We start from the raw sequence: 15167 nt of genomic DNA on the forward strand, positions 1-15167 counted from the left end.
TCGTGTTTCAACCGTGAAGCAGTTGTGTTTGCATGGCTGTGTTTTGGTTTGAAGGGTGGGATATGGCGTGAATTTACAGGGTATAGAGGAATAACACCTGAGTCCTCAGGAATGGCAACGCATGGGGGGTATCATGGACGAAACAGTATACTCTGTTATGTCCATGATACTGCTCATGTTTATAGGCGACGGTAACCACTTTCTATTAGGTGAGCCATCAGCTTGTTTGCCATTCTAAGTTGTATAAAAAAAAACCTAGAAGCGGTCCACTGCAATGGTTTTCCTATTTCTGAAAATCACGCATACGAGGTAGCGGGCAAAAGCTAGTTTAATATCATATAAATAGGTACATATAAATAGGTATACATAAGTAAGTACTTACTTATAATAACCTTCGCTGGTTTGTATAAAATTAGGGTTGTTCAGCGCGACGCTGCGCGGTAGAGACCCGTTCGTTATGATTTTGTTGTGCGACCTCTTTTCGGTGGGTGTGATTGGGTTCCCTGAAATAATTACAATAATGGAACGTTGAAAACAAAGTAATCAGTACACAATAAACAAAAAATACCTTCAGCCCCTTGAGAGAATAGAAGAGGCAGAGAAAACCGGGTATAAACACTTATCTCAAAACACTAGTGCATACAGGTGACTCTGTCTCTTTAAATTGTAAGTAGACGATATTTGTACATGGGAGATATTTAAGAAAATTTGATATTAGAAGTCTTAATAAGAGCAATAGATGGCAAAAAAAACTTAGTAAATTTGTCTGTATACTTGTTCAGATATCACGCAACAACTACTGCACCGAATTAGATGCGATTTTTACAGTTGTATTCCCTAAAATTAAATTTAAAATGTGGTGTATGTTTTATCTTGATAACGCCATCTAGTGGTTTATTTTATTAGTTTCCTACTTATTGAAATACACGTGCAAGAAGTAGCGGACAAAAATCTAGCACTAAATATGTATTTTATGCACGTAAAAATTATTTATTTCACGCATGCGCCACCTGCCCATTTCTCTATGTTCTCCTTTAACCAAAGGTTGTCTGTAAGAGATTGCCCTAGCGATAAGACCGCCTTTTGTACCCTTGTGAATGTGAATGTGAATTGAAAAAAAAATATGGCCATTGTGCGTATGAGTCGTGGCTAGTGCAGCCAACCTAGCTCCGCCCAGAAGCGCAGAAGTTTCCCAGGTTATTCACAGGCCTCACGGAGCGACCTCACCGTTCCGAGGATTTCTAAACGTTGATAGGCTCACATTCCAGGATTACGTGAGCAGCCGTTTGTACCCTTTATGGTGTATATTTAAATCTGTATTTATGCCACTGTATTTTTTCTGGTGCAATAAAGAGTTAAATAAATAAATTTAAATATAATTTTCCAAATGTCGTACAGACCTGATGATATTTGCCTCTCGTACTCGGCGCACATATTTAGGATCTCTTCGAGCCGCGCCGTCTCGGCTTCTTTCTGCTCTTCTTCCTTGATTCTGTCCTGGTACGCCTGCCAACAATTAATGTTACTAGTTTTACTAATATAAAAAAATTGTAATAACACTATTTTTTATACCACTGAAGTGGCAAGCATACGGCCCACCTGATGGTAAGCGGTTACCGTAGTCTATAAACGCCTGCAATACCAGGGGTATTAGACGCGTGTTGCCGACCCTGAAGAAACCTCTTTACCTATTTACAGACATAGGTTTCCCAAGAGACTACAGCATGGGGTTCTTCAAAAGTGTGGTAAAGAGGTTTCTTCAGGGTCGGCAGCAGGCGCGTAATACCCCTAGTATTGCTATACTACTACACGGCAATATAATGGATGATATAGTGATTACATATAAGTTTCTTACCCGATAAATCACAATACAGGTACACAATCCATTTGACTATTGATTAGTCTCATAGTTCTTAACTATTCAGAATAGAATTTAAAAAAATATATTAAAAAAAAAAAACACCAATAATTGAACAATAAATACAGATTTTAAAATATCAACCAAATATAGGTTATGTTAGTTACATGTTTGAAGAAAACTGTAAAGTGATACTGTATGTTGATTTACGATAAGCCCACGGTTGGTTATCTGGTAATCTTTAGCCGTTTGAAACATTAAAAAAAAAAATTACCAACATTATCGATAGTATATTTTGTAATCTGTGCCATTTTACGAGGTCTGTCCGGAAAGTTCGTATAAAAGTGTTCTGGAATGCGAGAAAGAGAAGTGGGGAGGCCAGGTAAGCGCAGGACCCCTTCCTTATGTCCCTAACAATGCTTCAGTTCTGGTCTGACCGCCGTGCGGTGCGAACTGGCTTGTCACGCCATCTGTGAAGTTACCTCTTAACGAAACCCCGTCGGCATGGAGCCCGCTTCCGTTGAAGAGCAGCGCGTCGTAATCAAGTTTCTCTCGAAACTCGGCAAGAATGGCCGTGAAATTTTTGCCGATCTCAGAACAGTTTATGGGGATGATGCTGTGAAGGAACCAACCGTCCACAAGTGGCTAAAACGATTCAGAGAGGGCCGAGAAAGAGTTCGATGTTCGGGGGATTGTCCATCAAGAATTCGTCCCTCCAGGCCAGACAGTTGATGGAAAATTCTACGTCGATGTGCTCAGACGCCTCAAAGCTCGTGTGGCACGAGTTCGTCCAGAATTGGCGCGAGAGGGGCGTTGGATTCTTCACCACGACAATGCCCCTGCCCACACCTCTCTTGTTGTCCGTGAGTTTTTGAGTAAAAATTCCATTACGGTGACCGAACACCCCCCTATTCGCCGGATTTGGCCCCGTGTGACTTCTTCTTGTTCCCAAAAACCAAATTGGTACTTCGGGGGCGGCATTTGGGGGACATAAATGAGATAAAAAAAGCTACGACGGGGCAGCTGAGAAACCTACAACCAGAGGACTTTCAAGGAGCCTTCTCACAGTGGAAACGGCGTTGGCACAAGTGCATTATGTCACAGGGGGAGTACTTTGAAGGGGATAAAATTGATTTACCTGAATAATTGTAAAATAAAATTTTTAAAAAACTTTTATACGTACTTTCCGGACAAACCTCGTATTAGTCATTCATTTTTTAGCCGACTGTAAACAAGAAGGGTCATAATAATGGCCGAATCTTTGAAGCACTATGTATTATGGATAAGTTATATGGATGGTTCTATTCTTGATGGAATTTTCAACGGCTCTTCGTATTTCGTATATTGTTTTTTAAATTTTATATCTTTAATTTGCAACCAAGCCTGAAAACCTAACTTTTTCTATTACGGCACTGAAAATAAGCTCGATTCTAAAACATGTATATATACAAAAATTATACTTTGAAGAGTCAATTACTCAGTCTCCTGACATGTCTATTGTATAAAACAAAAGCTTTGATGCTTAACAATAACCCAGTTTTAGAAATAAAATAGATTTTTTACACTGAAATATAAATCCTTAATAAATGAACTTTTAATGTGTTTGTGTAATTTCGTTGTTAGCATTAAATTTAATAAAAATACTGCATTATATTTATTATATTTTATCTCGTTACTTTTACATCAGTCTCCTGCTACATCAGAATTTTATGAAATTATCAAAGTGTGTGTAATCTAGTTCATTGGTGTTCTGTTGAAATGAACGATCGAAGTGAAGTAAACTAATGGTCGTTTGCCTACGTCTCGCCTTCATCTTCGCCTATCATCTATTACTAGTGCTTCGCCAGTGTACGCCGATAGCGCAGGGGGAGTTGCCATTCCATTTTTATCCATAAAAAAAAAATTAAAAGGCAAATACAAAGAAAGAAGAAGAAACTTACCGAACCGCAAAATATTTTATCAATTTTCATTATAATGTGATTATACATTTCATTCCTCTTAAACAGTTGATGAAACTGTTTACACTTTACATCGTTACCAACAACAAACACGTTACTATTCTCAATCGAAGAGTTGTGTTTAATTAAATTATTTTCACTGGCAACTCTGACTGTGTCCGCCATATTGGTTATATGTTTTTTCAATTGGTCATACGACTCTTTAATTTGTTCCTCCAAGTTTAATATTTTGTTATATACATTGTTCTCGTTATTTTTTGTTTGTCTTATATAATAATTTGTTAATATTGTATTAATGGTTTTATATATTGTTATATCGTTCCTTAACTTATGCACTACGTCGAGTTTCTCGTTCACCTCATTCGATATATCGACTATTTTATCGTAATTACAATCTCGATTGTTGTTTGTATCGATTGCTAATTTCAATTCTTTTAAAGCTAATGTGTTTTTCTTTACACTCGTCGTGAATAATTTAAGGAGATTTTTGTATGACGGTTGCCTTTGTTTTCTATGTATGTTCTTGACTATCATTGTATGTTTTCTCACATATATAACTAATGAGAAAATAAATATATACGATATTAGTATTGTATCTAAAACTGTTGTATCAATCATCGAGCACGATTTCATTGGACTTGAATCCTTTTTTTTTTTTAATTGACAATTCGTTGTATTTAAACACACTATTTTTTTAAATCACACTTAGACTCCAAATCAAAAGCGTAAAGCCTTCACCGCATCCAATTATAAACTACCAAACAATTGTGTTAAGAAATGAATTTTTTTAATCGACAGTTCGACATTGCGTGTAAATATCACATAACGTATTTGAAACACGGCAACAATAACCTTAGATTTTTTTTTTAATACACAACCAAAGCGTCGGTAGCGAACTTCTCGAACTTTTTTAACTTTAACAAAGGCACATTATCAAGGGGCAAATTTTTACTAATGTGTACTTTGGTTGAAACCGAGTGGGTTTTGTTTTATCATTGCGTATTTCATTATCAAATGATAACGTTTCATTAATTCAGTTGTAATCAAATAAGACATTATCATATGTTGTAATCTGAAGGTCGAATGCGGTAAGGCTGTGGCTTGGGAATAAGAGGTAGCGGTAGCGGATTTGTTGATACTCTTCATCATCATCGTCATATCAGCCGTTAACAGACTGTTAATTATACAACAACCTGCTCTTATTGGAAGGTTTTTTTTGATGGGTGGAAGTGGAATGGTAACCCCGCTTGCGCTAACGGGATACGCTGGCGGAGCACCAGTGAAGGGTGATAGATGAGAATGAAAACAGACCAGTTAGCCCATCATGATGAATTCATCAGGAATTAACATTGATAGGTTCCAGGGAGAACCGCGAGGAGGTCGACTTGGTTGTGTATATTGTTAGCAATGGGATTCTCAGTCTCCATTACTAACAATCCCTTTCCCCCCCTTATTGGAAGGTTTTACCAGTAGTTGCTGTTTGGCAGACGGGTTGGCAACTGCAGTTAGGCATTGGTGACGTTTAAAGAGGGACACTGCTGCCCTTCGACTCGACTATTAGGGTTCCCTTAGTCACCCTTTACGATACTTACGGGAAAGGAAGGGGTGGCTCATTCTATGCCGGGACCACATGGGACATGTTCCGATCGTGTGTAAAATTTAATATATTTTTTTAAATATATCCTCGCATAATCTTAAGACGGACTGTAGCATTGAAACGCCTACGTCACCGTCTAAATTCATAATACACAAAAATAGATAAAGTATATTTGTACAATAGATAAAAATATGGCAACTGTGCATACTTAACAAAGGAATAATCAAGATTTTTTAAAAACAATACAATAATCATTATATTATGTCTACGACTAGTAATTAATCGCATTGCTCATGTCTATAGACGACGGTTACCACTTTCCACCAGGTGGGCCGTCAGCTTGTTTGCCATTCTAAGTAGCATAAAAATAAAGCTATATATCTAGATGTATTTTATATTTTTTTTTTATTGGATGAAAATTGAGTGGTAATCCTGCCTGCGCTAATGGGATACGCTGACGGGGCACCAGTGAAGGGTGATCGATAAAGATGAAAACAGGCCAGTTAGCCCATCATGATGAATTCATCAGGAATTAATCATGATAGTTTCCAGGGGGAACCGCGAGAAGGTCGACCTGATTGGGTATATTGCTAGCAATGGGATTCTTCGTCTCCATTACTAACAATCCCTTTTCCCCCATTTTATATATTTATTAATATAATATAACTATTATAAGTTTTTAGATATGTGTATGGTATTCATATGTTTATTTCTTTAACACGAGCGTTTGTTTTAATTGTTATACTCCTTGTGCCAAATAGCTACCGTCTCTCTTCTCCTCTACTTAAAGGTTGTCTGGAAGAGATTGCTTTAGCGATAAGACCGCTTTTTGCACTAACAATAAATAACGTATAATTAAAATTTTAATAATAATAAAAATAAGCCTTTCAAAGTCCAACCCCGCGTCCGAGCTGAACATCTAGCTCACGCGAAAGGCGGTCACGCGTACTAAAACTTACGCGGCTAAAAGGGAAATGGCTAATAAAAAGATGGCGAGTACAAATAAAGAAGACAGGATAGGGTCGCTGCCCGGGGGCCGCCGGGGCGCGTCTACAACTGGCGGTAGGCGCGGCAGAATGCGAGCCAGCCGACCGGCCGCGCCATCTGGCCGGTCCGACCCCTCGCCATCGACATCAGCTGGCTTGGCGCCGGCAGGGCCGTCTCAGGCCCAGCAATCGGCGCCCGCCACTGGTGGTACACGCCGCATGAGGTGGACGAGAACTATGAATGAGGACCTCATGCGTGCGTTCTACAGGGCTACAGGGACAGAAACAGGTAGAACAGGATATCGGGCAGTAATGCACCGCGAGTTTCTGCGTCTTTTACCGGATCTAACCGTCTCGGAACAGAACCTAGCCGATAGAGTTCGGTACATACAGCGCTCTGGTATGTTTAGCGCGACCGAACTCGAACGATTGCGAAGTGGAGTTGTTCCAGAAGCAGGCTTGGCGACCACGGAGCAACCCATCTCGGACGTGTTACCTAGCGTAGAGGTGGTTGCCGAAACGCCTTCAGAAGCGGATGTGGACGGAACAACTTCCCAGGACATAGAGCATATGAGGAGCATACTAGAGGAGGCGATTCTAGAGATCCGAAGAACTCCCCTCGAAGAGAGACCGAAGCTTCCCCGGATATATCCAAATGTGGCGACGCGGGATGCCATTGAGACCACAAATACACTGCTGCCTCAATACCTTGAGGGCAGCGGTGACCTGGGAGAGACGAGCTCAATCTTATTCGGCGCTGCGTTGGCAGTATGCCGATATACCGGCGCAAAAATGCCCCGGGCTGGACGTAATATCCGAAGGGATAATGCGAAACCAGCCTGGAAAAGAAGAATTGAGCGACGGATCACCCAGGCCAGGGTTCTCATTGGCAGACTGCTCTGCTTCAGGGAGGGCAATACACGCCCGAGAATTATGCGCTCCGTAAAAGAGGCCTTTGCTGGGACAGGTGTACGTCTGTTCCAGCCGGACTTCGGGCAAAAACTCGCGGAGCGTATAGACGATCTGAAGCAGAAGATCGCTGCATGGGGGAAGCGACTCCGACGGTACTCTGAGAGGGTGGAGAGGTATCAACAGAATCGTCTCTTTATGAGTGATCAACGGAAGTTCTATAGGAACCTGGAGCGCCCAAAACTGCAGCCCACAGGAGAAAGACCAGAAACAGCCAATTTCGTCGCCTTCTGGCGACAGCTGTGGTCTGAACCTGTGGAGCATGAGGAGAGCGCATGGATGCACGATGTTGAGGAAGCATGTGCTCGAATAACGCCGATGAACGCAATTGCCATTACGGTGGAAGACGTGGTTGCCGCGATCCGTCGGGCTCCGAACTGGAAAAGTCCGGGGATCGACGGATTGCAACACTACTGGTTAAAGGCGTTCTCGGCCAGCCATGCGACCTTAGCCGTGCAATTCCAGAGTGCCCTCGAAAACAGGACGCTCCCGAACTTCCTTACAACCGGGATCACTCATTTAGCTCCTAAGACGGACGATACCGCGGATCCATCTAAATATCGCCCCATCACTTGTCTTACTACAATATATAAGACGTTAACATCCGTTCTGAGCGCTAAGATCTCTCGTCATGTGTACGAAAATAAGATCCTATCTAGCGCTCAGAACGGATGCAGGGGCGGTAGCCGCGGATCGAAGGAGTTGCTCCTCATTGATGCTGTCGCTAGGCACGTGGTCAAGCGGAACCGTCGGAATTTCTCCGCCGCCTGGATAGATTATAAAAAGGCGTTCGAATCCGTGCCCCATTCATGGCTCCGGAGGATACTGGAGCTGTACAAGATCGACGGTACAGTTCGAGTGTTCTTGGAGGCATGCATGGGGCGGTGGACGACGATCCTGACTATCCAGGGCGAGCGATTGACGGATACCGCTGACCGGATAGAGATCAAGAGGGGAATATTCCAGGGTGATTGTTTGAGTCCACTTTGGTTTTGCCTGTCCCTGAATCCTCTCAGTACTTTACTGGAGAATTCGGGGACTGGATTTCAGTATCGGAGAGGAGGTACACGAGTGTCTCACCTTCTGTACATGGATGACTTGAAACTACTAGCTCCGAGTGTCGAACGCCTGACGGAGCTGCTAAATATCGTAAACGATTATAGCAGCTCTGTTAGGATGGCACTCGGAATAGACAAATGCGCGGTCCTCCATGTGCAGAGGGGACGGGTCACTCAAACTGAAGAGATCGCCACAGATCCCTCTAATATTAAAACCCTCTCCGAGGCTGAAACATACCGGTATCTGGGCATGTCACAAAACATCGGTGTGAGGGAGACGGATGTGAAACAGTCAGTTCGCGAGGAATTTTTTGCGCGCCTTACAAGAGTACTGAAAAGTTCCTTGTCGGGCGCCAATAAAGTCCGGGCTTATAACGGCTGGGTCATACCCGTACTCCTTTACACTTTTGGCGTGCTCAGATGGTCTCAAACCGAACTCGAAGCCCTGGATCGGAAAGTCCGCACAACTATGACCCTCCATAGAATGCATCACCCGAAATCGTCAGTCATGAGGCTGTATATCCCGCGGAAAGCTGGTGGTCGAGGCTTGTTAAGCGTTAAGACCATGCACAACCGCGAGATTGACAGCCTCAGGACATATTTTCTGGAGAAAAGAGACGAGGGTTTGCATAGAGAGGTCATAGAATGTGACAAAGGATTCACCCCTCTTTCTCTGGCTAAAGAGGACTGGCGAAAACCCGAAGTTTTGGGTACCTCTCAGCGGGAGGCCGTATGGAAAGAGAAGGAGTTGCACGGAAGGTTCTTCAAAGCCCTTCACGGGCCGTACGTAAACACGAAGACCTCCGTGCACTGGCTACAGTTCGGTGATCTCTTCGGAGAGACCGAGGGTTTTGTCTGTGCAATACAGGATCAGGTGGTTAAGACGAACAATTACCGAAAGCACATTCTGAAGGATGGCACTGAGGACATCTGTCGAGCATGTCGCCATCCCGGAGTCACTTAGACATGTGCTTTCGGGTTGTTCAGCTCTTGCCAACACAGAGTACTTGCACAGGCACAACCAGGTAGCCAAAATACTCCATCAAGAGCTAGCTCTGAAGTACGGCCTCGCGAATGAGAGGTTGCCGTACTATAAGTACGAGCCACAGCCGGTCCTCGAAAGCGACAGCGTCAGGCTCTACTGGGACCGATCCATCATCACGGACAGGACTGTTCTTGCGAACAAACCTGATATCGTGGTGATGGACCGGGCACTTTCGAGGGTGTTTTTGGTGGATGTCACCATACCGCATGACGAGAACCTCGTGAAAGCCGAAACCGAAAAGAAGAGAAAATATCTCGACCTGGCTCACGAGGTGACCGAAATGTGGGGGGTGACATCTACCGAAATCATTCCAATCGTTATGTCGGTGAACGGTCTTATCCCAACCAGTCTGGAACAACATCTCAGACGGTTGGGATTCCGAGGCGGCTCACTCCCGGGAAAGATGCAGAAAGCGGTGCTCTTAGATTCTGCCCGCATTGTACGCCGGTTTCTCTCCCTGGGGCCCTGAACCCCGGCCGACTGTGCTTCTGCCGGGGGTTAGTTGCCATCTCCTCTCCTTAAGAGGGGAGATGAGAATTTTGGTAAAATTTAAAAATTATAAAAATAAAATGGAAAGCGCACACCATCCACATAATACCCATAGTACTATCGTCTACAGCAATCGTACCCAAAAATCTTCACAAGCATTTAGATATGTTACAAATTCCTATCTATACAATAGATTTGCTACAGAAAGCGGTCATCCTCAATACCTGCCGCATAGTCAGAAAATTTCTTTCCTGATCATTGTCATCGTCCTCATATATAATTTAAAGTCAACCATTGCTTGGCTAAGGCCCGCATGGTTGAACATTTACCCCCATAAAAAGGGAGATGTTAAATACAATATAAATAAAAATAATAGTAAAATTTAAAAAAAAAAAAATAATAATAAAATAATTTATTCAGTTACAAATATATTTGCAATAGTTAAAGAAAACACTAATGTTTATTCTCTTATAAGATTAATTATTAATATAATAATGTCTGCAGGCTGTGGTGTAAAATTCTCTTTTTTTTTATCTAAAAGGATATACAGTGGATTTCGGGTATAACGACGATGAAGGGACCACTCTATTTTCGACGCTATATCCTGAAGTCGTTACAGGCAAACGTAAAGAGATACATACAGGTACACATGTATAGTTTTTTCTTCGCACAAATCAGCATTGTTTTCACCGTCTTTCAGTTAAGAAATGATTTCCACCTTTTCTTTAACAGTGAATGTGAGTCGAGACAGTCATACTTATCCAAAAATTTACTAAACTCAGTTGCTACTCAGAATATCACTTTGTAACTAAACCATAAATTCAATTTCAAAACGCTTCCCTACCTACGTAGCTGATATCTATAAACAATAGGTAAAGGTCTCCACACTTGCTGACCATCTATGTGGATGTAAATAAAAGGTTAGAAATGTTTGTGAAAGAAAGAAATCTTGGTGTCTTTTTAGCGGCCAACTTCGGTCGCAATATCTGCATGGGATTTCTAGGAATTTGATATAAATGATTCATTAAAAACAATCGTTACACCCGAACTCGGCGTTACATCCAAAGTCGCTATAGCTATATGAATTTTGTACTAAAGTATGCTTTAAATTCAAGGGACTTAGATTTAACGTTGCTATAGGCAAATGGTCGCTACAACCAATGTCGTAATAAATGAAATCCACTGTATATATTTTCAAATTGGTCCTATAAGAATTCTATGAAAATGGGTTTATTGGTTTAGTTTCTTGTTTTGCCACCTCTGAAGTCAGTGTTTTTTCGGCACAAAATCATAAAATATCATCATTAGTACACCAGTGCGAAGCGTTTCGAAGCCGTTAAATTTCACTGAACACTCTTAATGGGGATAATTGGCTAAAACCTAAAATAATAATAATTATACATACCCTCATCCTCTTATTTTCAGCTTCCAAACTTCTATCGTACTGACAGTTGGTGTAAACGGGAGAATACTGTGGATTCCTGTCGTACGCTGATGATGGTAGATTTATGGGTTTCGAAGCACCCAAATTTCTATCACACACTCTTCCGTACACATCACTTCTAGACTGTTCTATATCAGTATCTATTCGAGAAGTTTCAACAATATTTTTACACGGCTCTACATTATTCTTGCAAGGTTCAATATTGTTTTTGTATGTATCTATAATCTTCTCACTCTGTTCATTTTTCGGATTTATTCTTCCATAAATATTGTCAGTTTTTACTTGTTGATCATTATTAACTTTCTTCGGTAACCTATTTATATCACTGCGGGAGTTATCATCAAAATTTCTAACTATATCATCTATTTTATTCTTGTTCCTTATTGCTACGTTTGCATAGGAACAATTTTTAGAATCTAAATTATTCTCGTTGACTTGTATTACTTTCTGTTCTTGTTTGCTCTTATTTATGTAGTTAGGAACGTTTTTGCCACCTAAAACGTCTTTTGCTGGGGTGTTTACTGTTAACGAATTGGAGCTAAAGACTTTAGGAGATATTTCGTTTTCATTCGACGTGTAAAACTGACTACGGCCTACTTTCTGTTGTTTCGCGTAGTATTCGAATTTGGACACTTTAGCCATGATGCTGGAAACTTTCGGTCTAGACTCTTGGTCTGAGTTTGAATCTGACTGGTCTAGATCTCTGTAAGGTTTCCTGGGCGCGACTGGTGGTTTCTTTCTAGACATTTCTTTGAGTGTCATGTCTAATTCGTGATCTAGTTGCGTGAGACTGTTGTTTTTGTATATATTTTGTATGTTGGTGGTTTGGTAACATTGGTTGCTGGGGTCTGAGTGGTGAGCGACGTAACCTGAAAAAAGAAAGGAAAATGAAGTGGAACAAAGCGTTTGGTTTAAAAAGTTTAATACAATAATTAATATATTACATGGAAAAGTTTATATGCGAATAAAATAAAAAAAATGATAGCTAAATTAAAATAGGGTGAATATATACTAGAATGGTATGTCTTTTCCCCATTTTAATTTGGATTGGTAACTTAGTCCCTTGATAATGGTCTTTTAAACGGTTTGACCGCCGTGTGGTCCCGGCAATGTCAAAGCAAATTTAAGAGACAGACTTTGTATAAAAGTCAATTGCTTGGGTGCCTCTGTCCCATTTGTGTTTCTACACTTGAAATTCAGCACGATGATTTTCAGAGAGGGACCACGTGGAGGTCGACCTGACAGGCTACATTGCTAGCAATGAGACTGGTAGTTCGCATTACTAACAATCTCTTCCTCCCGCAATAAAGAGTTAAATAAATAAAGAAATAATAACCAGTTAGGCAGTGCTCGTTCGGCTGGAACTGTATCGGCGCCATTGACACGTGTGCAGAGGGCAGCACTGACTTCATCAGCATCGCCTCCTCGGGGTGGTTGAAGCGGAGGTAGTTCGAGCGGCCTATGGTGAGCATGCTGCCTGTAATGATAACCAGCATTTTTTATGCACCTTAGAACAAAGTTGATGACCTACCTGATTGTAATTGGTAACCCGTCGCCTATAAGGGAGGAGTAAGGAGGCTTCTAGTTTCTGTTGACTTTTTTATATAGGTGAAAATATCCCGCCTGTGCTATCGGTGGGGGGACAGCAGTAAGAGATGATGGGTGAGGATGAAGTCAGGTCTGTTGATTGTTGTCATGTCATATCGTGATGAATTCACCAGAAATTACCAACTGGACTGAACACTCAGGTTATGGAATGAGCTCTCTGCCGAGGATTTCCCAAAAGACTAAGACCCAATAGACTAGACTAAGACACGGAGTTCTTTAAGGGGGAGGGGGGGGGGGGGGGGGTAAAGAGGTTTCTTCATATTATTCTATATGACAGTGCATTCGGGGTTACCATTCCATTTTATACCATTAAAAGAATCTCTAAGTGGCTTAATGGCTTACTTAGTTGCAAATGACATTTGGTGTATATTGGATAGAGGAGCAAATAGGTTTTTTATCTTAATCACTAAACATATCTCGGTCACGCAGACGAAGTCACAGGCAAAATCTAGTAGATTTAGTTAGATATAAAGTAAAAATTAATAATATTATAAATGTGAAAGATTCTTGTTTGGATTTATGGATCTCTATATATTTGTTAATCAATCACACTTAAACGGCTTAACAGATTTGAATGTAATTTTTTGCAAAACGCAGATTATATCCTGATGTAACAGGAGGATATTTTATATACGATACACGCAAGGAAATCAAGGAAAAGATCTAATAAATAATACCACTAACCCTGCGAGAGCCGCGTGGGCTTGTCGACCGGCAGCCCGTCGAGCAGCGTGCTCCCACTGGTGGGGTACAGCGTGACCACGCCGTGGGAGTTTTCCACGCGGCAGTGCACGCTCGCCACCCCGGTGCCCACCACGTAGATGTCGCATGTCGGGTCCGAGCCGATTGTCACACGACCTGTAACGTCATAGAATAGGTATAAATATAAACAATATTTTGCATTTGCTACCTTAAAAAAAGAAATCGATATATTCTATAATATTATAATATAAATAATAATGTTTTCTCAAGCATTATTTTGGCAATCTTCTTCGAGATAAATCAAAATTGCCGTACTGGCCAGATACATGCGGACAGCGGCCGGCAAAAGTTGTATGAAAATCCGTATCTGTCGTGTTTTGCGGCCAGATAAATTACTATGTAAACTCATATCTGTCCTGTAATTTAAAAATGGAATGACCTTTTACTTCGAACCATGGTTACCAAGGAGGTAACTAATAAAAGGTTTTATTAAAATTTTGAACTGACTTGCAAATAGAAAGCTGTTTATTAAAAAAGAAAAACTTAAAAAGTAAAATTGTGTTTTTGATTTCTGCGCATTGTTTGAGAAAAGTACTATACAAACAAGCCTTGGCCACAACTAGGCATTGAAGGATGTACGTGTGCCTCGGCTACGCCTCGGCTCACATTTGCACGTTCATCCATCAATGCCTCAGTTGCTGGCCGCTGCAGTAATGTACTATTTATTTGGAACGAAAATATTAATTAAAACATTACTAAAAAACTATAATATCCTCTAAACTCTATCTATATAATCTAAGGTATATATAGGTATAGATTAGTATAAATTTATTTAAATATTCGTCATACTGATCAGAATTCAATTTTATAATAAATCTTAATTTTATTAAAAGTATAAAATTTATTACGTGTTAATATTCAAATATGGCAATTTATTTTATTATCTCTAATCGATTTCCTGTGTCGTCGTATAATTAATTCTTTGAGTTGAGACGAGGCAAACTTCGCCGCTGGCTTTGCATGCTTCATGCTTTATCTCTTGGTAAATAAGCTAATTGATTTAAATTCTCATTAATTTAATTCCCTTATTCATAAAAACGTCAAATATATCTTAAATTTATTTTGTCTAACGGACTGTCTCTTTCTTTTGTGTTAAATTCCCAATTTGAAAGAAAGCGACAAAACAATGTAATAGTTAAAATTGTTTTGTAGAAGATTTTAGTTTTGAATGGCTAATAGCTTTTTACTGGTGGGGGGGGGGGGAGGGATTGTAAGTAATGGGTTCTAACAGTTCCATTGCTAGCAATATACTTTATCAGGTCGACTTCCAGACGGTTCCCTCTGGAAACCATCGTGGTAAATTCATGTCGAAATTTCATGATGGACCAACTGACATGCCTTCGTCCTCATCTATCAATGGTGCCCCGTTATCGTATACCGATAGCACAAGGCG

At 40.8% G+C, this 15167-nt stretch overlaps 1 protein-coding gene across 2 annotated transcripts in view; it reads right to left on the reverse strand.

The window, feature by feature from the left end:
- Positions 1-15167, reverse strand: part of LOC113522251 (pleckstrin homology-like domain family B member 2) — a 116963-nt gene that overhangs the window by 43494 nt on the left and 58302 nt on the right. The window contains exons 4-8 of one of the 2 annotated variants that reach the window (XM_052892043.1): positions 13697-13870; positions 12741-12881; positions 11366-12273; positions 1401-1506; positions 383-503 (exon numbers count right to left, since the gene is read on the reverse strand). In XM_052892043.1, coding sequence (XP_052748003.1) covers positions 383-503; positions 1401-1506; positions 11366-12273; positions 12741-12881; positions 13697-13870 — 1450 coding nt within the window. Of the gene's footprint in view, positions 1-382; positions 504-1400; positions 1507-3798; positions 4764-11365; positions 12274-12740; positions 12882-13696; positions 13871-15167 lie in introns of those variants that run through there. The other variant, XM_052892044.1, reaches the window with a different exon arrangement.

This window comes from Galleria mellonella, unplaced genomic scaffold (genome assembly GCF_026898425.1).
Source record: "Galleria mellonella isolate WM207_F2 unplaced genomic scaffold, CSIRO_AGI_GalMel_v1 utg146, whole genome shotgun sequence".
NCBI classification, from domain to species: Eukaryota; Metazoa; Arthropoda; class Insecta; order Lepidoptera; family Pyralidae; genus Galleria; species Galleria mellonella.